This window comes from Carassius gibelio, chromosome A15, assembly GCF_023724105.1.
Source record: "Carassius gibelio isolate Cgi1373 ecotype wild population from Czech Republic chromosome A15, carGib1.2-hapl.c, whole genome shotgun sequence".
NCBI classification, from domain to species: Eukaryota; Metazoa; Chordata; class Actinopteri; order Cypriniformes; family Cyprinidae; genus Carassius; species Carassius gibelio.
This window is the reverse complement of record NC_068385.1, coordinates 21141549-21166715: the sequence shown is the minus strand read 5'-3', so window position 1 is coordinate 21166715 and position 25167 is coordinate 21141549. Positions and strand designations below refer to the sequence as shown.

Sequence of the window (25167 nt, the reverse complement as noted above, 5' to 3'; positions counted from 1 at the left end):
AAGAAGAAGAGAAGGGAGGAGGGATTGCAGAGAGGCATACTCACAGAAATATGTAATAGAGATCATGATATAATTGAATAAACATGAGTGAAGAGATTTGTGGAAACTGTAGTTCCTAATTCTTGTGATCCAACATTTGCCATTCGTATTTCAAGATGAAAAGACAAACATTTCAGATGAAGGATGATCCACTTCTTACCTCCGTGACTGTGTTATGATCTATATGACTATTATTTTTAATGTGAGTATATAGGCTTATCATTATTGCTAATCACTGTTGTTGTGCTAGGGTATAACAAAATAGCAACATAAATATGTATAGTATTTTTATGTTACAGTAATCAGTATTTAGCACACCTTCCTAAGGAAAGGATCAGAAGACAATTACTGAGTGATATTTAGACAGACTTGAAGAAGTTCCAGATCTATACTTGTGCTTTTATTATTTTAGTTTTTTTGCCTTTAATGTAAATAAACATGTGCAAGCAATATACTTGCTCTTGTGAAGTTTTTATTCATTACATTGTGATATACATGTTGCTGCTGATTGGGCTGACATGTTTGACCAAACGACGAGAAAACGCTCCCCAAAACCTCATTTCCAGGAAACATGTTGTTCACACCAGAAACCGTAGCAAAATGGTGCACACCAGTTTGAGCTTGAACTTGTCCCTGGGTTCAAATCTGCCATTTATGCTACAGCGCCCAGGTAGCAGTTGGGGGTTCAATGCCTTGCTCAAGGACACCTAAGTCTTGGTATTGCTGGCCCAAGACTCGAACCCACAATCCTAGGATTAGGAGTCATACTCTCTAACCACTAGGCCACGACTTCAGGGAAAAGACATCAGCGCAGTCCAGCACAGAGAAAAGAAAAAGAAAAAAGCCTGTGAATCACTTTGAGGTAGCCTACCTCACTCATAATCCTGTGAAATTTTAATATCGGTAATAATTTCAACATTACCAACAACGCATCTGCCTTAATATTCTAGTTTCCATGACTTAAAATGTATTATATAAATCAACAAGGCGATTGGTTAATTAAAAATTCTCATATGGTTTCATTGAATAACACTGTTAAAATACATAATGTAATACAAAATAAACAATTTGCATTATTACAAATGCCTGCAAAGGGCACCAAAGGCCTGATTGCTGTTTTTAAACTTACATGACGATCAAATCCTTGTTTAATATTGACCAAGCGTTTAATTCAAATATCCACTTAATTTTTTATCTGTTCCACCTTTTTTTGCGATAGAAATGCTACAGCCTCTTTCATTTCTTCAACAAAAACATGTGGACCTTACCAAACCTTACCAAAATTATCCATGGTTATCTTAGTAAAAAAAAAAAATTTTTTTTTTTTTTTTTGTGAGATTTCTGAATGCTTGAGACTATAAGATCAATCAGAAAACTGTATTAATAAAATCATAACCACAGTCTAGAGCAACTTATAAATAATATTTAATTAAAATTTATTTACTTTTATATTTTATTAAAGTTCTATTTTGACCCCTTAAAGTAGCAGTGGCCCTGGATGGCATTACAATTTACACTAAATACGTTAATATATTATATTATTTTACAATGTATTACAATACAGAGGTGCAGATAATTGCCAATATTTTCAATAAGTAGTAACATTTTAGCATAGTGTAAATAGAATCTATAGTTATTTACACTAATTGCAAATATTTGCTGCCTTATGACTTGGGGTTTCCGTTCTGTTCTGACTGACAAGTGACAACTGTAGTGTCCAATCATTGGCCTCAACCTACAGACACGCTTCTTTTTCATTGGACTACGATGGTGATTGACAGTTTCTCTCCACCACTAATCTTGACGGTTCTTGTCTTGGTGGGCGTCACCCCAGCCTGACCCATTTTCTGTAGTTTTCTGCCATTTCATTTTGATGCGCGTGAATCGTAACGGGACAACATGGCGACGCAGACGGCCCGCTACTACAGTGAAGGCGGCAGAGCTACAAAACGCCAAAAAACGGAAACCGAGGGCGGCATGGCGACCGTAAGACACATCTTTACTCACAAACCATCTGTTATTTTTGTTACGGGTTTTATCTGATTTAGCGTTGGTTAGCTAGCTAGCTAATTTAGCACTAGTTAGCAAACCAGCTAACCAAACAATTGAGCTACAGCACGCTGGTATTACTGCACAAAAGCATTACAAAAACAAGTATACGAAAACAGAAAATTATTATGTAGCGAATGTTTGATGTGCTAGTAAGAGATTCACGTTTTTTCCACGCCACACATATATTCGGATTAAATAAATGGATTATGCTGCATGTAACCGCGATCACGTTTGAATAGTGCGTTATTAATCACAATGAAAACATTGTGCATTAGCACAACGCACGTGACCATTAATACATATACATTAATAGAACGTGCTCAGATCGTACACAGTTAAGGATAATATACATTGCATGTATATAGTAGTCAGTATTACAAACAAATTGTAATGTTTGTATTTATATTTTTTTCTTGTTATAAATACTGGTTCCTTTGTTATGCCAGTTTATTGGACTAATGTGATAATTTATTTCATAGGAGGACTATGTTGACCCACACAAGACCCTGCCCTCTCTTGTGGTGCATGTCCGGGGTTTAGTGGACGGGGTTTTGGAGGCAGACATCGTTGAAGCCCTGCAAGAGTTTGGAGCCATCAGGTATCTTTTGCTTCACGCTTGTGCCGTACCCATACCTTGATTCTGCCTGTCGTGAAATGCATTGAGGAACATGCATCTCCATCTTTCTGCAGTTACGTTGTTCTCATGCCTAAGAAGCGTCAAGCCCTGGTTGAATATGAGGATATGAATGGGTCTTGCAATGCTGTTACTTATGCCAACGACAACCAGATCTACATCGCAGGACATCCTGCGTTCGTAAACTACTCTACCAGTCAGAAGATATCCAGGCCGGGAGACCCTGATGATTCCCGCAGTGTTAATAATGTTTTGCTATTGACAATCATGAACCCCATTTATCCAATTACCACGGTAATACCCACATCCATTGTGTAATATCATTAAACTTTTTATCGTACTAATTTGAGTTTTCACACTAATGTTCTTGTTATTCTACAGGATGTTCTCTATACTATTTGCAACAACTGTGGACCTGTTCAAAGAGTCGTCATCTTTAGGAAGAATGGGGTCCAGGCCATGGTGGAATATCCTTTACTGTTTCAGACAACAGAGCAAAGCTGTTTGTTAGATTTGTGCTATCTGTAAATTAATTTGTGTTCATGAGTCATCGCGCTCTTGTCAGGGTTGTTTCATCTGGTAATTTAAATCCACTTTGCATGTGGACTAAGCACTGTTGGGAGGTTTCTGTCCAAACCGAGTAACTTAAAGAATGCTGCATTCCAAGAATACTTTACATAATGACCTCTGTACTCATGGCACACATGATCCCTTTGTTTTTCTTTAATTCCTCGCACATTTGATTCCGTTCAGAGCGCCCAAAGGGCCAAGGCCTCACTCAATGGGGCTGATATATACTCTGGCTGTTGCACACTAAAGATCGAGTATGCCAAGGTGAGGTTCGTCTAAATTAACTGTGTGTTAATGCTAAAAGCATTGTTTTTCAGACTTTTGACGGTACTCCAGTCTTTATGCATTTTCTGAATGGCTTGAAAATGTGGTTTCAAGAGGAACCATTGGTTTTGCAGCCAGTTAAGAGTCAAAATCTTGACGCAAGAAGTTAGGTTAGGGTTAGGGTTAGGTAGAAAGATAATTGTTATTTAATGAATTTATTTGTTTGTTTTACTCTTAGCCTACACGCCTTAATGTGTTCAAGAATGACCAGGACACATGGGACTACACCAATCCAAACCTGAGCAGCCAAGGTACCGTTAACTCTACATCTGCTCTGACATTTCTCAGCGCCCTTACTGCCACTGTGGGGGAAATAAGTGGGTGGGATTGGGAGGTCTTAGAACTGTAGCAATGAATCCGCTCTTTCACCTCCCCTGTGCTGATTGTTAGGCACACCAAGGTCTACACCGCATGTTGTGTATGTTTTTGTGACTCTCTGAGGGGAAGGTAAAGCCGTACCCCTGTGATCTTTCTAAGGCTTCCTCAGAATGTTGCCCTGCCAATATCTCACAAGCTTCCTTTTCCAGCAAAGCCTGTCACATGCCAGTAGTGTGAGGGGCAAGTGGCTTACTTGGTTAGCACCATAGAGGCAGATTATGAGTCCATGGTCTACCCCAGGGGTGTCAAACTCAATTCCGGAGCCCTGCAGAGTTTTGTTCTAATACACACCATGTAGTTTTCAGGACTTGATTAGTTGGATCAGGTGTTTTTAATCGGAGTTAAATCTAAACTCTGCAGGGCTCCGGGCCTCCAGGAACTGAGTTTGACACCCCCGGTCTACCTCGACACCTTTTACGGTCAAACATGAAACTATGTTTGCAACCCATTTTACTTTTCCAGATGAAGTTATATTAAAGAATAAAAAGCTGAAAGGTAGGGCTGGGATAAACGATTATTTTTTAAACAATTAATCTAGCGATAATTTTTTCGATGCATCGATTAATCTAACGATTAATTTTTTCAGACCGATTCGATTTCGATTACCTCCCCATTAATTGACTACTAACAATTTATACATGTTGATTTACATATCTGAATGAAAAACGTTTTTTAGAGAAATAAAAACAGGTCGACGAATCGATTCGCATATTTTGCGTCGACGTCATCGATGACCTCGACGCATTGTCCCAGCCCTACTGAAAGGGGATTTTTGATTTTGTCCATTGGTAATTTGTTATACTCCTATAATGTTTTTGAAAATATTAGAGCTCGAAACTGAAAGTCGTTTGAGCAGTGCTAAGTTGTGGTATGTTCTTTGATTATCTGACCACAAAACAACGGGTAACTTGTATTCAAAGTAAACGGGGGGCAATTATGATTTCATGTTTCCAAAGGTATTATTCATGTCAACCAACGGTGTGCCCAAAGACATTCAGTTCAGTTCCACGTCAGTTTGAATGAATTGTTCTTTGGTGCTCACTCCGGCCATTTGCTCCTCACATTCATGCGGTACATTTAGAGACTCAATTTCCAGAATATCAAGTGCAACAACACTCAATACATCTGGACACTGGGGGACATTTCCTAGATTTCACAGAAGACACATGTGCCTCAGACTTCCAACACTGTATCAGTCATCAAACACCAACTGCCTCCTATACCTGCGAAAATATGACTCCACAAGGACAAACACTCATTTTACTCTTGTGAAACTAAGAGGCATCCTGACAAACACCTGATCACGCAACATTTAGCACTCATCACATCCTACAGAAATGACACTGCCAGCGAAGACATTGAAGGATTTGGGGTTGTCGGTGCAAGTAGTTATGGCTCCCACACCCATTCAACTTTCTCCCGTAGTTTCTTACGGGTCAAGAACAAGACACACTCCACTGTGACACCTCACCTGCTAATATGGGATGTTTGTGACACGCATCCTCAAGTGACACCACAACACAATGCAAACAGACCTCTTCATTCATGTCAAACTGCTGACATCCACAGACAAACAGCCTTCTCTGAAACCTGTCTGTCTTTTTCTGGTCTACGTTGTCTTTCTCTCGCCGTACCAATCGTTAAAACACAAACCCGACACCTACAAATCGACATGCCTGACTCTTCACTCGTCAACAGCTGATGACACTAAACCACTCGAGACACCGAAGACACTGCAGACATCATTCCAACAAGCAGATGCACTGACATGCAGACAGCCACACGTCAAGTTTTTTGTTACTCTGTTAAGCCCTGGAGGCTGGTGTTTCAGATACGCCGTCTTCCCCCAACATTGTGTCTTCTTCCTCTAGACCTTTCCTCTCACGATTCCTCCTCTCTCTTTCTGTCAATATGTGACGTTTTTCCCTTTTTTTTTTTCAGTCGTTTGACTACTGTGTAACACCTTCCGTATGACGCAGGTTGGCTTTGTGTCTCTAGTGGAAGTACCAGTCAATCTGAATTGGGCATAAATTGCTCCAGCTTTTCAACCACCATGGAAAAACAGGCATTGAAATGAGAATACGACGTCTGTGCTGGCATCAGTGGAGCACTGAAACCCGACTCAAACAAGGAGAGTACTTGGGAAATCAGTGGAATGGACTGGTGGGAGAAAGAAATGGGAAATTCTTAAGTGCGATATGGAGGAGGATGCCATGAAGACGCTCAACGGTGGCTAATTTACGGCATGTTCTACTTGCACCGTCATTGATCCCCCAACCCTTGCATTTGTACTGTAAGTAACCCCAAGCTTCTGTTGTCTTGGAGTGATGCACTTATAGTTTCATGGGGGTGTATGAGCAAGTGTTTGACTAACTTGATATTTTCTTTCCCATTGGAGTCTGGTTGTTGTTGTTTTTTGGTCTTCCTCATTGGGCTACCAATTGATGTAGTTCAGCAAGGTGCATTAAAATGCATTCTTGGGTTGGGTTGTTTTTCTGTGAGCAAGTTTATTGTACTTGTGATCCTCGGAGATGTTTTGCATGATTAGTTTTCCAATTACAGGGTGCTAGTTTCCAACTCTTGCACCATTCTGTGTATTTACACTATTAACAAGACGGCCCCCTGTGCCACTAAAGCCCAAAATATACTTCAGTTTTATGCATTTGCTAGAGTGTGCATACAGTGTTCTTTGTACATTTCTTCACCATAATACTGTATGTGTGCACCGTAACTTTATTGTAAGTAACGTATTGTTTTTCTAACCATATTGTATGTTATGCTCTAATATGCACCTAAACTTTTTGCATTGAAAAGTTGCTCCACAAGGTGACAACTATGGAAGCCTGTTTCCGCAACTGAATAAAAAAACGTAAACAAGGTAATTGAGACTTTTCTCACAATTCTGACTTTTTTTCTTTGCAAGATGTAATGAAGTTCATATCTTGCAATTCTGACTTTATAACTGTAAATTTTGAGAAAAATAGTCAGAATTGCAAGATCTCTTGCAATTGACAGAACATATATTTTTTTCCGCAATTGCGAGTTTATCTTGCAATTCCGACTTTCTTTTTTAGTTGTTGTTAATTGCACGTTCATATCTTGCAAGTCAGAATTGCGAGTTGTAATATAAACTCGCAATTCTGAGAAAAAAATAATTCCGATAAAGTCGCAATTACCATCTTTTATTTTTATTTAGTGGCAGAATCAGGCTTCCATAGACAACACTTTTTGTAATTGCTAAAAAATAAAAAAATTGATGTAATGGAACAACAGCCTACAGGCGACTGTGGTGACAGTGGACCGCTGCGTTGACGAGTATTAAGACGTTTAATTGGTCCTAAGTTCTGGAAAGAAATCTCGCAGGCACTGGACGAGGATGAAACTTTACTGTGCATGTATTCAATCACCTGTTTGTGCACGCTGTCAAATGGACTATTACTTTGAAACGCTGTTTTCGGCTGTACGCATGCGCAAGCTTTCGCTTCAATATTGAAGTATTCTTTGGGCTTCGGATCATTGGTTGAGGCAAGTTTTCAAAACCGCTAATCAGTCTGCCTAATGTAAAACCCAAAAGTAAAATGATCACGTTTCCTGTGCTGCCCAACTACTTAGCATAAAGGATTGGTGCCTTAAGCAGATCTAAGCCTAAGATCCTGAATAGAGTAAGAAACCTGTTATGTGATTGTTCAGAAATGTCTGTGAGATTGATGTTTGCACTGTGTGTACCTGAACAGGTGCAGATGCTGATGGCAATGGGGGCAATCAAGGTGTGTGTCTGCAGTAGACATTCTGTCCATCCTCCCCCACTCACTCACTCCCAAACATTATACATGACGTACATACACTGTCACAGCGAACAAAGCAGATTTAGTTTGGTGCTGGTACACCCCAAAAGAAAGTTTGTGAGTAGTAATAAATAGGTCATATTTCATAGGTCAGTCTCACAATACCTGACAAAATATAACATTTCACCCCAAAATCAAAAGAAAAAAAACACCAAATGTTGAAAAGAATTTGAACCCTGTGATTATCATTTAATATAAAATCCCCACTTCTACTAAAAGTATCATTACAGCAATTTAAAAGTATTTGAACCAGTTGCAGTATTTTATACTCTGATGTATTAAAATACACTTCGTTACTGTAAGAAGAACCACCTTTAATAGTGAGATAAAAAAATGATGTTAAGATATTAATGATAGTTTAAGGTGAAGATGTGCTTTATTTGTCATGAATATTTTATCAAACAAAATTCAATAATTTAAAGATTTCATTTCATTTTCTTTACACAAATCTACATGTTTTTTGGGGTGTAATGTTACCCACATTTTTGTGAGATTCATCTTAGTGTTATGGGCCCTGTTTTCTGATGTGCTCTGTGTCCCCTTCTCTGCTGAAATGAAAGCTCACGCCAATCACATTAACATTCACGAGTCAGTGTCCTGTCCTGTCGCCTCTCAGAAAACTCATCTTTCACTCTCTCTCGGCCTTCTTCCTTCTCTCGCCTCTCAGATATGAACGCCAACCCCAACAAGCGCCAGAGGCAGCCGGCTCTGCTGGGAGACCACCCTCCAGAGTATGGTAAGGCTTGCGGGGCCACATGCCTTAACACATTTGCTCACAAACAGGGGAGTGGATGTTAAAACCACAAAAAATTGGGGTGCATAGATCACAGTGGCAGCAAGATGGTGCTGTGTAGACATTAAAAGTTAAACTAAAGTGAAGGGTGTGTAAAATGCTTGTTTACACCTAACCTGCCCACAACCCCCACCCTAACGTGCTCTGTTTGTCGTTTGTGTATTCTCAGGTGGGTATCAGGGATACCAAGACGAGAGTTATGGCTATGAAGGCCGACGGATGGGGCCCCCCATTGGTGGTCCAAGGCGTGGTGGAACCAGTCAGCGTTACGGTGCACAGTACGGCCCCCCACCTCCACCCCCCGGTGAATATGGCGCACATGCAGACTCACCGGTGATCATGGTCTATGGCCTGGATCCCTTAAAGATAAATGCAGACAGGGTCTTCAACATCTTCTGCCTGTATGGAAACGTGGAGCGGGTATGTAGAACAGCTAAAAGTGTGTTGGACACTGTCAAAACAGCTTTATCTGAAATCCACTTTTCCCCTTTTAATGTAGGTGAAATTCATGAAGAGCAAGCCTGGAGCTGCTATGGTGGAGATGGGAGACTGCTATGCTGTGGATCGTGCCATCTCGCATCTCAACAACAACTTCCTGTTCAATCAGAAGCTCAACGTGTGGTACGCTCCAATTGCAATTTCTTTAACTATGCGATAATGGCAGGCTGATTGCATATTTGACAAAACAAATGAAGGGTATTAGGATTAGAATATTTTTGGAACCGTTTTGTGTCAACATTGTTTAATCATTAAATGCATTAAAAACAAGTTTAGTTTATTTACATGGAGTTTTTTTATTATGACAAATTAGATAGGGCTGCAGGATATTGGGAAAAAATGACATGGCGATATTTTATTTTTCTGCTATATATATTGAAATCTTATCAAATTTTTTCTTAAAAACAAAAATGGGGTGAACACTTACATTATCATTTTTAATGATTTAAACATCGACACCATTGTGTCAATTGATTAATATGCACGAGTGAGAGAGAGCAAGACAGCTCGCTCGCTCTCTCTCTCTCTATCTCTCTCGCCCTCTCTCTCGTGCGTGCTCTATCTATCTCTCTCTCTCGCTCGCGCGTTCTCTTTCTCTCTCTCTCTCGCTCGCTCTCTCTCTATCTCTCTCGCCCTCTCTCTCGTGCGCGCTCTATCTATCTCTATCTCTCTCGCTCGCGCGCTCTCTCTCTCTCTCTCTGGCTCGCGCGTTCTCTTTCTCTCTCTCTCGCTCGCGCGTTCTCTCTCTGCCCTGTCAAAACATTCACTCTATGATGGTTAAGCTGTGCCATAAATCCGCGAATCACATTGGTCAAGGGCCGGGTAGCAGCTGGCCCATACGGTTAATGAATATAGGACAACTACGACGGCCTACATCCTGCAATGTGACTATCGTTGATCCGTACATCGCGATATCGAAGCTTAAACCACGCATCGTGCAGCCCTACAATATGATTTATTTACTTTTTTTTAAAAGTTTCTTTATATCGATCAACTCATTGATTAGTGTTTTTCTTTCTTTTCTTCGTGTCAGTGTGTCTAAGCAGCAGGCCATCATGCCCGGTCAGTCCTATGAGCTGGAAGACGGCTCCAGCAGCTTCAAAGACTTCCACGGGAGCAGAAATAACCGTTTCACTTCTCCAGAGCAGGCGGCAAAGAACCGCATTCAGCATCCCAGCAACGTCCTACACTTCTTCAACGCAGCACCAGAGGCGTCACCAGAAACCTTCACCATGGTCAGTTCACATCAGATGCAGTCAGGACCTTTCTTGTCACCTGATCTTATTTGACATGTACATTTACGATCTCTTTTCAGATCTGTGAAGAACTTGGTGTAAAGAGCCCTTCCAATGTCAAACTATTTGCAGCTAAAGGTACGTGAACGTGCTGTATTTAACTGAGGCATTGCAAATAACAGCATAGAAAGCTAAGCTCAGCACACTATTCACTCTATTAACTTGAGATGTCATCTATGCTCCTTCGTTGTTGTGATGAGTGCAATCCTGGTTTTCTTTATTGAAAGGTTCCACATCAGAGAGGAGTTCGTCAGGGCTTCTGGAGTGGGAGTCTGTTAATGACGCCATGGAAGCTCTTGCTATGATAAACCATCACCAGATGAAAAACCCCAGTAAGTGACCTCCTCATCAGCATGAAAGGGACATTGTATTACACTGTTAAGTCTGTGTATATATATCTTGTCTTTAAAAATAAGAACACAAAGCAAATTACAAACAATAGGACAAATACAGTTATTTAGTCTTGTTGATAGATTAACATTCGTGACAAAGACCGAATGCACCGATCTAAATATACTGATCAACATCTGATTTTCACATAACCGCTTACTTTGATTTAAGACACAACCTGCTCTGCTCACGTGAAGACTCCACAATTTGACGGCGGTGTGTATTTATCCATTCAAACACAATAAGCCACAGAAGTGAATTCTGTGTTCTGTATTCAGTTTTACAGGACAGTTGTAATTTACAACAGTAGTGTTCATGTCTTTGTTCTTGCTTCGTTCTTACTTGCTTTCCTCACCGCACCCAGCTTTAACGTAAAAAAAAAAGTGTACTTATGCGGTTTGTTGCGTTTCTCTCTGCAGGTGGCCCGTACCCATATACACTCAAGCTGTGCTTCTCTACTGCACAGCATGCAAACTGAACAGCATCATCATCATCATCATCATCCCAGTGTCTTCGCTCACTCCATCACTTCATCTTCCTGCTACTTTAGTGTCCTTTAATGGCTCATTTGTGTAAGTGGGTGTGCAGACGTGTTGATTGAGCCGTAGCATAAGCTGACAGTAAAACTGACTGAACTCTGTTTTTAACGGAAGAGAAGAGTTGAAATGCTTTTGTACCAGTATTGGGGTTTTGTGAACGATGTTTTTTTTTTTTTATATGTTGCTTACTATGATTGATTGACTGTTAGTTCTGGGCTCAGCACCTTAGTTTTAGAAACGTCTCCCTGTAAAGACAGCATTGTTTTTTTGTTTTGTTTTTTTGATTATCAAATTAAAATAGTTATAATGGGTCTCTGTTATTGCTTTTGCAAGGGAACAATTGTGACTCATTTTTTAAAAATGTTTAAACTTTTGTTTGATTTTTTTTCCCTCAAAAGCTGCCTGGATGTTATTGCCCAGTGTATATTTGGAATCTGGAAAATAAAATGTATTCAGTTTAATAAAGAAATAATCTGTGTATTCAAAAATGTCTGCTTCCACTTGCTTATTTGCTAGACCTTTTTAAATGATTTCCAGGCTTGAGTGTTTCTATACTCAAGGTACCTTCCTCTGATTCTCCTGTGAATGGAGGCCCAGAAACCCAAATCAAATGAATGAAGAAATGATACACTAATAAAGAAGATGATGGACGTGTCGAAAGAGTGCTGATGTGATGAATAAATCTAGATGTAGACTCCCCAGTACGACCAGATATTAAATCCCCCAATATATGTTCTAACATTTAACTAAAAAAAATCGGTTGTAAATGTGTGTTTTTATTTATTTTTAATGAATTGATCCAGCAATATCGGTGTGCACCGGTTTTCTTATCATTAGCGTGCATAACCGTCAGTGATAATACAATATGTGACTGTCCTGTCTTTAATACGTCTTTTTTTGTTATTTTTGGATCTTGACATTAACAGTTGCCCTCTCGTGTTGTTGACGGCAACCCGTCGTGTCTCTCCCGGTATATTAACGAGAGAAGCCTGGAACATGGACTGAACACCGACTGCACGAGACGAAGGACAGCGACACTGTTGAACCGCGGGACTAATAGCGACTCGAGCAGGTAAATTATGCCGTGAATCGGTGCTTGTAATCCGCTCGTGTTGAAGCAGGTCTCCGCCGTCCATGATGCTGCGCCTCCGGTGGATGCGGATCTGCTGCTTCCGCTGCCGCATAGAAACATCCCGAGAAACGTTACATGACCGCACAGCACAGCTCGTTATAAATCTAGTTTTAATGTCAGAACGCTACAAATAATAACGGTAACAGAAATAAAGCAGCAGACGCATAAAACACGCTCATGTTTCTGACCCATATTGATTGAAGCCGGATAATAAGATCACAACGGTATTTACATGGTACTCTAAAAAAGACCATGTCATGTCAGAAATGGTATTTCATGGTACCATGGTGTACGAGTCTGTTATTTTGTTAGTTTATAACTTATACTGTTGTGTTGTGATTAGTATTTGGTTGCTTCATAAATAATCAATAAAGATTTATCATAAGCATAACAATTGTAAACATGTCTGATGTCCAGTAGGTTTGCAATAACCCAGTTTTCTTACAGGTGAGTTTATAATAATGGCCAAAGAAGATGAAACTCCTGACTGGGCTGGATCACAGGACTTCTATGAGAAGTATGACCCAAAGGAGATCCTTGGAAGGTATTGTCATATTGTACAGATAAATTGGTGAAGCCCAACTAATATAATACTCGGGTCATATTTCAGGCCGATTTAAGAAACAACAACAAGAAAAAAAATCACATTATAGTAATGATTTTTTACATATATATTTCCAAATTTTTCATTTTATTTTGGCAAAGATGGATATTTGAAAGCTCTTGTTGGATTATTAATAATCAGTTGTAATAATAATCTCAGTAAATGTCAGTAATTTAATAAACACCAATGTCTAATGTCTAATTTCTCCAAAAGGACATACTACCATAACAAAATTAACAATTCGTCTCTCACATGCTTTTAAAAATATTTTCCTTGCTTCTTTGTCCTCCTCCTCCCCCTCCTGCTTCATCTCTAATAGCTGACGACTTTGCCATGTTTTTCCTTAATAAAATTAAAAACATCAGTGCACAGTTTTCCACACTTCAATCAGTCAAGCTCACATAACCAACAAACATACACTCATTTACATCCTTCTCTTCACTCTCTGAGGCAGAAGTCTCCAAACTCATCCTTTCTAATCATCCTACAACTTGTCCACTTGATCCTATTCCATCTCATCTCCTTCAAGCCATTTCTCCTGCAGTTGTACCTGCACTCACTCACATCATCTACACATCCCTCCACACTGGTGTTTTCCCCTCATCATTTAGACAAGCTCGTATAACTCCACTACTTAAGAAATCCACCCTCAACCCATCTCTTTTAGAGAACTACAGACCAGTTTCCCCTCTTCCTTTTATTGCAAAAACACTTGAACGATATCCTCCTGTCAAGACTACTGACAAAGGGCATCTCAGGAACCGCACTCCAGTGGTTTGAGTCTTGCCTATCAGATAGGTCCTTTAAAGTATCTTGGAGAGGCGAGGTGTCCAAGTCACAACATCTAACTACTGGGGTGCCTCAGGGCTCAGTTCTTGGACCACTTATCTTCTCTGTTTATATGGCATCATTTCTATCATTCAGAAACATGGCTTTTCATACCACTGCTATGCTGATGACACTCAACTCTACCTCTCATTCCATCCTGATGATCCAACGGTAGCTATTCGCATATCAGCTTGTCTAACAGACATTTCTTACTGGATGATGGACCATCACCTTCAACTCAACCTTGCCAAAACAGAACTGAGTGTGGTTCCAGCAAACCCAATCGTTTCATCACAATTTCACAATCAAGTTAGGCACATCAACCATAACTCCTTTAAAAACAGCCAGACACCTTGGAGTTATGATTGATCAGCTAACTTTCTCAAGTCATATTGCTAAAACTGTCCGGTCCTGCAGATTTGCTTTATTCAACATCAAGAAGATCGAGCCCTTTCTTTCGGAACATGCTGCACAACTCCTTGTTCAAGCTCTTGTTCTGTCCAGGCTGGACTATTTCAATGCCCTCTTGGCAGGTCTTCCAGCCAATTCTATCAAACCTTTACAATTAATTCAGAACACGGCAGCAAGATTAATTTTTAATGAGCCAAAAAGAATACACGTCACACCTCTATTTATCAATTTGCACTGGCTTCCAATAGCTATATATATATATATATATATATATATATATATATATATATATATAATATGACCTCTAACACTAGCTTGCTCTATTCTTTTTCTATTCTATCTGTTTTCTTTTCATTTATAATATTATTTAAAATCCCTTGCTACATGTACTGTGTTAAGCTAACTGAGACTTGTCATTTGCACTTCTATATCATTGCTCTTTTGTTGATTTTGATTGCTTCTATAGTCTTCATTTGTAAGTCACTTTGGATAAAAGCGTATGCTAAATGACTAAATATAATGTAATGTTACACCAAATAAAACTAGAGAGGAATGAAATTCACAGTGCACCATAATGAACGTCATATTGGTTCAAAGTTTTAAACCTATGTCAGGTTTGGTTTCCAAGTGACCAAACTATGTGGTCAGGTTTTGGTTGACCTTTTTTAATGCATGTTTTTAATGTTGATTTATTAAATTTCTGTATACTGAGAATCTCCTCACTGATGGTAATGGTGTTGCAGAGGGGTGAGCAGTGTGGTTCGACGCTGCATTCATAAGCGCAGCATTCAGGAGTACGCGGTTAAGATCATAGACATCACGCCATCAGATAAGATGAGCCCCGAGGAGATCGACGAGATCCGAAATGCCACAATAAAGGAGATAGACATCCTCAAGAAAGTGTGTGGCCAAGAAAATATCAGTAAGTATCCACAGAGCAGCATCTTTAAATCAGTATCTCGTTGAGAAAGTCTATGATTTGAACACACTGTTTCTTTGCTCCTCCAGTTCAACTGAAAGACTCCTTTGAAACTAAAGCTTTCTTCTTCTTAGTGTTTGACTTGTAAGTAGAGCTCACTCTGTGCGATTTCGTACAATAAACTCAGCACAAATAAGAAACGTCCTCTCACATTCAACTGCTTTTATTTCCAGCAAGTAAATATTTGAATTGACATAAAAAGTTCAACCACTGAGACAGAAATGGAATAATGGGTCTCAAACACATCTGGAGGTACACGTTGTCACATGTGGACCGGTGTTTAATCATACTTTAACACTTATGCAGTTAATATTGTTCTCACAGGATGAAGAAGGGAGAGCTTTTTGATTATCTAACCGAGAAGGTTACACTCAGTGAAAAAGAGACAAGGTTAGTATCATTTATAATGGATAAACCCATGCAGGTCATATTTCACCACAAAATCCAAATCTTTTTTCCTTTAAAAAATAAAAAAAAATTATGATCATTATTTTCATGACAATTAAACACATTCCCCCTTTTTCTTCTCATTATTCTAATGTAAAAATATTTATTTCTCAATGCCATAATGGGGGAAAAAATATTTGTACATCATTAGTGTTTTTTGTACTTCCTTCAATTTATGCCAATTTAAAGGAATATTTGGAATTATGTCTTATGCAAATTATGTCTTGTAGCTATAATAATGAAGCAGTGAGTATTTAAATTTAAAATATCTGACCCCATTCATTTCCATTGTAAGTGCCTCATTGTAACCAATATTTTGCCTTTTTGTAAAGAAGAGAAGTCAAATTACATTTTTGTTTTTGTTAACATTATGCCACAAGTTTTGTTGAATGAGCGTAATTTTTCTCTTAACTACACAATGTATTGAACTTTGTATAATACAGGTCCTTCTCAAAAAATTAGCATTTTGTGAAAAAGTTCATTATTTTCCATAATGTAATGATAAAAATGTAACTTTCATAGATTTTAGATTCATTGCACACCAACTGAAATATTTCAGCTCTTTTATTGTTTTAATACTGATAATTTTGGCATACAGCTCATGAAAAGCCAAAATTCCTATCTAAAAAAAATTAGCATATTTCATCCGACCAATAAAATAAAAGTTTTTAATACAAAAAAAGTCAGCCTTCAAATAATTATGTTCAGTTATGCACTCAATACTTGGTCGGGAATCCTTTTGCAGAAATGACTGCTTTAATGCGGCGTGGCATGGAGGCAATCAGCCTGTGGCACTACTAAGGTGTTATGGAGGCCCAGGATGTCCTTAAACTCATCCAGAGTGTTGGGTCTTGTGTCTATCAACTTTCTCTTCACAATATCCCACAGATTCTCTATGGGGTTCAGGTCAGGAGAGTTGGCAGGCCAATTGAGCACAGTAATACCATGGTCAGTAAACCATTTACCAGTGGTTTTGGCACTGTGAGCAGGTGCCAGGTCGTGCTGAAAAATGAAATCTTCATCTCCATAAAGCTTTTCAGCAGATGGAAGCATGAAGTGCTCCAAAATCTCCTGATAGCTAGCTGCATTGACCCTGCCCTTGATAAAACACAGTGGACCAACACCAGCAGCTGACATGGCACCCCAGACCATCACTGACTGTGGGTACTTGACACTGGACTTCAGGCATTTTGGCATTTTCTTCTCCCCAGTCTTCCTCCAGACTCTGGCACCTTGATTTCCGAATGACATTCAAAATTAGCTTTCATCCGAAAAAAGTACTTTGGACCACTGAGCAACAGTCCAGTGCTGCTTCTCTGTAGCCCATTTCCTGCACACGCCTTTGCACGGTGGCTCTGGATGTTTCTACTCCAGACTCAGTCCACTGCTTCCGCAGGTCCCCCAAGGTCTGGAATCGGTCCTTCTCCACAATCTTCCTCAGGGTCCGGTCACCTCTTCTCGTTGTGCAGCGTTTTTTGCCACACTTTTTCCTTCCCACAGACTTCCCATTGAGGTGCCTTGATACAGCACTCTGGGAACAGCCTCTTCATTCAGAAATTTCTTTCTGTGTCTTACCCTCTCGCTTGAGGGTGTCAATGATGGCCTTCTGGACAGCAGTCAGGTCCGCAGTCTTACCCATGATTAATTAGTTGATTCAGATGATTAGGTTAATAGCTCGTTTAGAGAACCTTTTCATGATATGCAAATTTTTTGAGATAGGAGTGTTGGGTTTTCATGAGCTGTATGCCAAAATCATCAGTATTAAAACAATAAAAGACCTGAAATATTTCAGTTGGTGTGCAATGAATCTAAAATATATGAAAGTTAAATTTTTATCATTACATTATGGAAAATAATGAACTTTTTCACAATATGCAAATTTTTTGAGAAGGACCTGTATGTGTTTCTTGTCTTTTTTTTGTCTTGACTTTAGGATGAAATGTATACAACAGTACCTTTTGTATATGTATTTGCAGCACTATGTTTGGGTTTTGCAGGAAGATTATGCGGTCCCTGCTGGAGGTGGTTCAGTTCCTTCACTCTCAAAGCATTGTGCACAGAGATCTAAAGCCAGAAAACATCCTTCTGGATGACAATATGAACATCAAACTCACTGATTTTGGCTTTGCTGTGCAGATTGCACCAGGACAAAAACTTAATGGTATGGGAGATTTTTTTCTTAACCTGTTTGTGTAACTGGAAAATAGGGACATGATATCATAACATCGATATATCAATATCGCAGGCCCCTGAATCTAATCGAATATCGATCATATTGTGGATATGTCGTATCACTGGCTAAGAGATTTACATGAGCTAATTGCTATTTGGTGTGCCCTCTGACCTTTAACCAGGAACAGAGTAGTCCAAGAATGACCAGTCAATTACATAAATGAAATGAAACTAATTACATTGGTTAATTTCATCAAGCTGATTCTCAGTACTGTAATGCAAAAAAAAAAAATATGTAAAGATATTCTAACAAATATAATATTCTTATATAATCTTATAATTTATTGCATGATTTTATATGAATAATACATATAATAAATCATTAAACAAAACATAATATTTTAATGTAACTAATGTTTTAATATAATCTTAACAAATATTACCTTATTATATTTATTGTATTAAATTATAAGATATATAAGTTTTATTATTTAAATTTATACTTTTATTTTTTTATATCATCTTTTTTTTATTTTTATGTAAGCCAATTTCTGGCACTAGATAAAATGTATAAAAGTTAATTGCGATTTTTTATTTTATTTTGCAATTCTGGCTTTTTTTCCCACAATTCTGACATGCAATTTATATCACACAATTCTGAGAAAAAATGTCAGACGTGAGATAAAAAGTCACAATAACCTTTTTTACATTAAATTTTTTTCAGTGGCAGAAAAAGGCTTCCATCATTTTTACTATCTACATTTATGCTGATTTAATGTACATTTTTTGCTGACAATTTAGTCTGGCCAAAATGTGAATGGGCATTAATAAACAATTCAATAAAATATTTTACTCACTTTACATGAGATTCAACCAAATAATTGTCATTTATACTGTAACATACTGATATAAATAGTACATATTAGGATCCCAAAAACATACCAACTGTGTGTTTCATTAGAGCTTCTCTTGATCTTGTGTTGTCGCACATAGAGGTCTGTGGAACGCCAGGCTATCTAGCCCCGGAGATTATCGAATGCTCAATGGATCCTCACCACCAGGGTTACAGGACCGCCGTTGATCTGTGAGAAAGACCCTCATATATTGGGGAAAGACTTTTCATAACATTCATATAAGAGCTTGGTGTAGGGCTGAACTGAGACATGGCACTGTTTCTTGTGTTTTCCAGCTGGAGTGCAGGGGTGATCATGTACACCCTTCTTGCAGGTTCTCCTCCTTTCTGGCACAGGAAGCAGATGCTAATGCTACGCATGATCCTGGCGGGAAGCTACACCTTCACCTCTCCGGAGTGGGACGACCGTTCAGACACCGTGAAAGACCTGGTGCGTCTGAAGCAGATCAGGGAATATCCAAATAACAAGCTTTACCAGCCAATGAATGCAAGCCTACAGTAGATCCACTAACCTGCACTTTGTGGTGTGTGTAAACGCTTCCAGATCTCCAGGTTGTTGGTGGTGAATCCTGAGGCACGTTACACTGCCACAGATGCATTAAACCACCCTTTCTTCCAGCAGTATGTGGTCGCAGAGGTGCGACATTTCAGCCCATACCGAAAGTTCAAGGTGGGGTCTATATATAATTAAGAAGAATGATTAAATTATTTATGTAATTCATAAACCAGAGGACAAACGTTGTGTGTGTCTGAGAAACACCTGGTGGTGGTTCGTTAATGAATGAATCTGCATTTTCCAACGAATCGGCTGAGTGAATGATTTAGTGTCCCATTGAGAAATTAGCCATTTTGAACAAACTGGTTGAAAGAATGATTCAACGACTCACTTCTCAAGACAACCTTATTGTGGTTGTAGTTTTTAAAACTAGGCTGTCATTTATTTTTTACCTCATCATCTGATGTTTCTGTTTTCATAATTTTAATATGTAAAACATTAATCTCATAACATTAACATTCATTTGTACTTGGACTGTAGTATTTGTGGTTTAAATCTGTGCAAAGATGGATTTTCTTAATGCTGCTCATTTCATTTGTCTATTCAAATTGATCACATTTAAGAATTTGACATAAGAGGATAAAAACAGAAAATGTTTGCACTTATAACAATAAGAAAACACCCCAATGGAAATCCATGTAGGTTTATTGCAAACACTTGTGTTTTTGTCATGTTTTAGGTAATCTGCTTGACAGTTCTGGCAGCAATGCGCATTTACTGCAATTATCGGCGTGCCAAGCCAGTCACCAAAGAAGTGATCAAGAGTGACCCGTACGCTGTAAAGCCTATTCGCAAACTCATCGATGCCTGCGCGTTCAAGATTTACGGACACTGGGTAAAGAAGGGCCAGACGCAGAACAGAGCGGCCCTGTTTGAGAACAGTCCAAAAGCTGCTTTGCTTTCTCTAGCAGCGGAAACAGATGATTCATTTCTCAGAATGATGTAAAATACACACTACTGAACACTATACAGGATAACATGTTCAAGAAATAGGTATGACATCAATACCTCATACTGTACCACATTGTAAAATGGTCTAATATTTCTAAATCGTGAGTATTTCATTCATTTAGACCTGAAGAGTCAAACTTTTAAATGCCGTTACCGAAAGCCTGCCTGAAGTTCTCATGCTAATTCAGGTCATGTTTATTTATTCTGATATGTGATAAATTATATGAAATATTAAAAGAAAACAAATTATCGAATGAAACATGATGTGTGTACTGATTTAATGGTTTTATTTTTATTGCAAATTATATGTTTTGTATAATTTGGGGTTATAGTAAATCCAGATCTTAGATTTTTAATTGAATCGATTTATTAAAAAATAAGATAAATTAAGGTGACCATATTTCTTAAATGGGAACCAGGGACATGTCAGTTCAGTTGTCAAAATATCATTTCAATCTCACTTGCTACTATAAAGAAAGAAAGAAAGAAAGAAGGAAAATAGAACAAATTTTTGTAATTGTTGTGGGTTGCATATACTATAATCACAATGTCTCCAGCTCAAATCCTAACTGGTTTTAATACAATTTAAAAATCATATGATGAAAAAGTAAATGGTAACTATTACAAAAAGCAGATTAAAACAGTAGTATTTTGTAACAAAATTATATCTTAAAAACACATGACAAAAATAAAACAAAATAAATATGAGAACATATGATGAATAAAGCATGTATTAAGCCTTACAATCATTGGAGTTATATTTAATATGACATGAATTTAATCCACACATTTTTAGTTACTAATTATAAAACTTGCATTGTACAGAAAGAGAGCGAAGAACATTTACATTATCATTGACCTCAGTCTAACCACTAACCAGAGTTCAAGCCATCTCACAAACTCCCTGAAGCTGTTTAAACTGTAAAATTAATATCTGTTTTTTTTAATGGGTCTAAATTTACATTTTATATAATTCACTTTGACATGAACATGAACAAATCAGTAAACTTTATTTTGATTCATATGCATCAGTCATACGTGAGTGCAACAGGTAAGATTTGTGTAATAGTTCACAGAAAGTCCTCACACTGTTCAGTGTTCATGTGTTTCCACACTACAGAGTAGCACTGAAGCAGTGCTCGATTTAAGAAGATAATTATGTGATGATTGACCATTAATGATGAACAGCTGCTAACAAGAGGAAACACAAGAACTACTACCATACAAAATATAATATAAAAAAATAAAAGACATAAATCTCTCAAGATCTAATTAAGCAATACATAAAACAGCTTCACCAGCTTCTCATTATTAGCCAGACTGACTTTATTTCTCTCAGACGTCTAGAGAAGCTCTTATTGAGCAGTTTTACCCCAAACTAGAGCGTGAGTGGGTGTTGAGCGTGATGAAGGAAGGGGTCCAGGAGAAGTACTATGATGCTATGAGATCTGTGAGAAGCGAGGCGTCTATCAGACCCTGCTGGGTTTCGTGAGCACTTCGCTCTTTGATCAGGCCTCTCAGGTGCACATGAAACATTTGAGCAAAAGCCTCTGTATTTGTTTAAATGTGGTGCTACTAAACTCTAATGTGCTTCCATTGTCCATGTAAGTGTGCCCTTTTCTGATCTAAATAGTTATGAGCTGTAAAAAAGTAAAATTCAGTTTGAAGAAGGACTTGTAAAAATGTGTAAAACAAGTTGGAACCGGATTCAGCTGAGAATTTTGAGTACTTGTGGATTAGAGTTAACTATATTCTCCTAAAAGGTGTTTGTTTTTATAATAATTTTTGTTATAAAATGTTGAATATCATTTACTTTATTTCCAGCTTTAAATTAGATTTTAAAGAGGAAGAAATTGTGAATGTAAATTAGTGTGAATAGAATAAATAAAATGTGTTGACGTAAAAATGTTAAAGACTAAAGATTCTTTGAGGTACTAGTTTCCTAATTGTCACAGATAGTAAAACTCGTTGGGTAATGGATCATGGACTCACTAAACTGTCGATTTGATACTTTCTGCGCTGCTGGTCCAGATTCAGATTATGAATTGATTGTGTGACGTTCCGCTCATGTTAACAAAGCAACTTACAACCTCACCAAAGAACATGGCATCTTAACATGGATAATACAGCGAGTAGAACCGAGCCGAGGGGCCCAATTTTCTTCAATGGGCCCCTGCAGCAACAGCAGATTTTTTGACAGAAAGCTGTTGAGTTCAGTCACTGAGTTGCTTCATACTCTGTGGTTCACTAATTTGGGTGATAAAGAGAGTACACCAGAAGCAAACAGCACAACATCAGAGCGGGCACAGACCTCAGTGAGTTCCTGTGCACGCTGCTCACCATCATCTGACACCTGGGGTACACTTACATTTAGTCATTCAGCAGATGCTTTTATCCAAAGCGACTTACAAATGAGGACTATAGAAGTACTCAAAAACAACAAAAGAGCAATGATATATAAGTGCAAATGACACACATATAAACACACATACAGTATACAGACTCAAAGAAAAACAAGAATAGATTGAATAGGAAAAATAGAAAGCAAATGTTTTTTTAAATACAAAAAGATTAATAGATAAAGTAGAATAGAAAGTGTCAAAGATGAGTAGATGTGTTTTTAGTCATTTCTTGAAGATGGCCAAGGACTCAGCTGCTCGGATTGAGTTGGGGAGGTCATTCCACCAGGAGGGAACATTTAATTTAAAAGTCTGTGAAAGTGATTTTGTGCCTCTTTGAGACAGCACAATAAAACGTGCTTCACTTGCAGAACACAAGCTTCTAGAGGCACATAAGTCTGAAGTTATTTAGGTAAATGGGTGCAGACAGAGCCAGTGGTGGTTTTGTACATCTGCAATCACAGACTCATAAAGACGGGCTTCCTCTGAAGAAAAAACTACTTAATAAAAACAAACAAAAAACATCATGATTTGACCTCTTTTTAAATTGATTTTCATGAAATATATATATATTGCATCAATTTTTCTCTTTTAGTCTTAGAACAGGGGTTAGATGTGAAATATTTTCTTGAAATACTTCCTAATAAGTTAATATTGCATTAGTGACACATTCACAATTCAAGTAAATTGATATCTACCTTTTTACCCATATTTTTTAGGAAGTGTTCAGTTTGATTTATGTAGAATATAGAAGATATATTGCAAGTTCAGTTTTATTTCGATTCATTGTGCAGCCCAGTTTTTTATTTTTATTTGAATGTTATATTTGATTTATTTAATTATTAACGCATATCTAATAACCTTTTCAACAGCATCTTTGCAAAGCCTAAATTACATGAATGTTACTGATATATATACAAGGAGCCCAGCTGAAACTGCACCCACAGAAACTATTGTGCTCCTGCAGTGCTTGGCATCATTGTTTTTGTTTCACAATAAACATTTTTTTCTGTAGATTTAATCAAGTAAATGCAGCCTTGAAGAGCAAAAGTGACTTCTTTTAAAAACATTAAAAAATAAATCTCTCCAACCCCAAACGTTTGAACAGTAGTGTACATGGCCAGTTCTTGAGGAAACTAGATGAATGTTAGACACACAGATTGCATGTTTTGACACATTTTTTTCCCCCCTAACTAAACATTTAATGTGTTTATTCTGGCTCTGGAAGAGTGAAAGGGACTCGACATGCTGCTTTGTTTATCAGCTTACATTATTTTGCAAAATAGTAAAAAAAAAAAAATGATTGCAATGATTGTTTTTATTATAGCATGGTTTTAATAGTTCATGATTGAGAGATTGATGCTGATACGTCCAAAAATCACGCGACATCTGAATGTTTTGAGATTATCAGATCAAAACCATGCCAAACTCTGACATAATTTTAATATCCATATTCTCTTTACGAATGAAATAAGTGTTCATTTAATTTCAGAATTTTTATGTACATCTGATTTTCCAGCATTAAAATTGATATAGACCGACACATTTATTGTGATAATGTGGTTTAATGGCAGTTACTCAGCAGTCTGTCTGTTGTCACTTTAAATGAAGTATTGAATAGAGCATTGTGGGTTTAGTTTCTTCTTGGTGTTGCTTCTTCTTTGTATCTATAGTTTCTCATCAATGGCAAACCAGATTTTTGGACTACCCCATATAGCAAATGTCTTCTGGCCCAGATCCGGGCCACACTTGGCCCAGCTCTGGCTGAAAGGGTACATGCCATTGCCGACAGGAGGCCAGCAGTGCCACCTTGAGGCGACATGTGGGGCAAGTCCGTTTGCTATGTGGGACGAGGACCCCTACATAAACAAATGGAAATAAATATCCACTGCATAAAATATTTATTGTTCTTTTCTTAAGCTTTAATGTCACAAAGACTATCTAGAAGCGTTTTTAATCTTTTTCTTTAGTTTCAGGTTCAGTTAATCAAAAATGACTTAAACATAACATTCTCTCTCTCGTTTTCTAAAGAGAGAAATATTAGGCCAATGCGAATGAGAAAAAGGAACGCAAAAGTAACATAACGCATTAAAAAATGAACTAACCTAATTGGTTACTCTTTTAGGAAGTAATGCAATATTTTAATGAAAAAAAAAATCACTGAATGAAAATACTTAGTATCATACATGCAGTTATATTTAATGGTTTATGTAAATAGCTTTTTCATGCAATGATGTTTGAAACCGTTTCTGTAACTGTAATTTTGAATTTTTTTTGATTATTCTTCCTTTAATTTTCTTTATGCTTGACGAGTATGTTTAAATGATGTCTTATTAAATTGACCAACGGCGAGTGGAATAAAAGAAAGGTCCCGCCTCCCGAGCGCGATTCATCCAATCACAGGAGACGGTGTAAGTT

The 25167-nt window shown here is 37.9% G+C and overlaps 2 protein-coding genes across 8 annotated transcripts; both read left to right on the top strand.

The window, feature by feature from the left end:
• The first annotated feature begins 1862 nt into the window (after positions 1 to 1862).
• On the top strand, positions 1863 to 11845 carry LOC128029392 (heterogeneous nuclear ribonucleoprotein L). Of its 6 annotated transcripts, XM_052617159.1 has the most exons (15): positions 1863 to 2025; positions 2571 to 2689; positions 2782 to 3019; positions 3107 to 3194; positions 3465 to 3559; positions 3798 to 3870; positions 7732 to 7764; positions 8510 to 8578; positions 8805 to 9055; positions 9135 to 9256; positions 10167 to 10368; positions 10449 to 10506; positions 10656 to 10760; positions 10990 to 11034; positions 11238 to 11845. In XM_052617159.1, the coding sequence occupies exons 1-15, from the start codon at positions 1939 to 1941 to the stop codon at positions 11294 to 11296; spliced, it is 1644 nt and encodes a 547-aa protein (XP_052473119.1). In that variant the 5' UTR covers positions 1863 to 1938; the 3' UTR covers positions 11297 to 11845. The 6 variants fall into 6 exon arrangements, with proteins under 6 accessions (XP_052473119.1, XP_052473120.1, XP_052473121.1 ...); XM_052617160.1 differs by lacking the exon at positions 7732 to 7764; XM_052617161.1 differs by lacking the exon at positions 10990 to 11034.
• A 379-nt stretch (positions 11846 to 12224) lies between these two features.
• Positions 12225 to 20609, top strand: LOC128028713 (phosphorylase b kinase gamma catalytic chain, skeletal muscle/heart isoform). Of its 2 annotated transcripts, none has more exons than XM_052616030.1 (10): positions 12225 to 12429; positions 12926 to 13033; positions 15076 to 15254; positions 15341 to 15395; positions 15636 to 15701; positions 17756 to 17919; positions 18924 to 19014; positions 19120 to 19273; positions 19388 to 19513; positions 20079 to 20609. In XM_052616030.1, the coding sequence occupies exons 2-10, from the start codon at positions 12951 to 12953 to the stop codon at positions 20343 to 20345; spliced, it is 1185 nt and encodes a 394-aa protein (XP_052471990.1). In that variant the 5' UTR covers positions 12225 to 12429; positions 12926 to 12950; the 3' UTR covers positions 20346 to 20609. The 2 variants fall into 2 exon arrangements, with proteins under 2 accessions (XP_052471990.1, XP_052471988.1); XM_052616028.1 differs by having other exon boundaries at positions 12228 to 12429; positions 12937 to 13033.
• Positions 20610 to 25167: the final 4558 nt, after the last annotated feature.

What these genes read in the sequence shown, in the direction of transcription:
- LOC128029392 (XM_052617159.1), top strand. Translation starts at nt 1,939, where the DNA reads ATGGCGACGCAGACGGCCCGCTACTACAGTGAAGGCGGCAGAGCTACA. An exon ending in TAAAGATCGAGTATGCCAAG is followed by an intron (nt 3,560 to 3,797) that starts GTGAGGTTCGTC and finishes TTTTACTCTTAG; the next exon opens with CCTACACGCCTTAATGTGTT. An exon ending in TCCAAACCTGAGCAGCCAAG is followed by an intron (nt 3,871 to 7,731) that starts GTACCGTTAACT and finishes GTACCTGAACAG; the next exon opens with GTGCAGATGCTGATGGCAAT.
- LOC128028713 (XM_052616030.1), top strand. Translation starts at nt 12,951, where the DNA reads ATGGCCAAAGAAGATGAAACTCCTGACTGGGCTGGATCACAGGACTTC. An exon ending in CTCAGTGAAAAAGAGACAAG is followed by an intron (nt 15,702 to 17,755) that starts GTTAGTATCATT and finishes TGGGTTTTGCAG; the next exon opens with GAAGATTATGCGGTCCCTGC. An exon ending in TACAGGACCGCCGTTGATCT is followed by an intron (nt 19,015 to 19,119) that starts GTGAGAAAGACC and finishes TGTGTTTTCCAG; the next exon opens with CTGGAGTGCAGGGGTGATCA.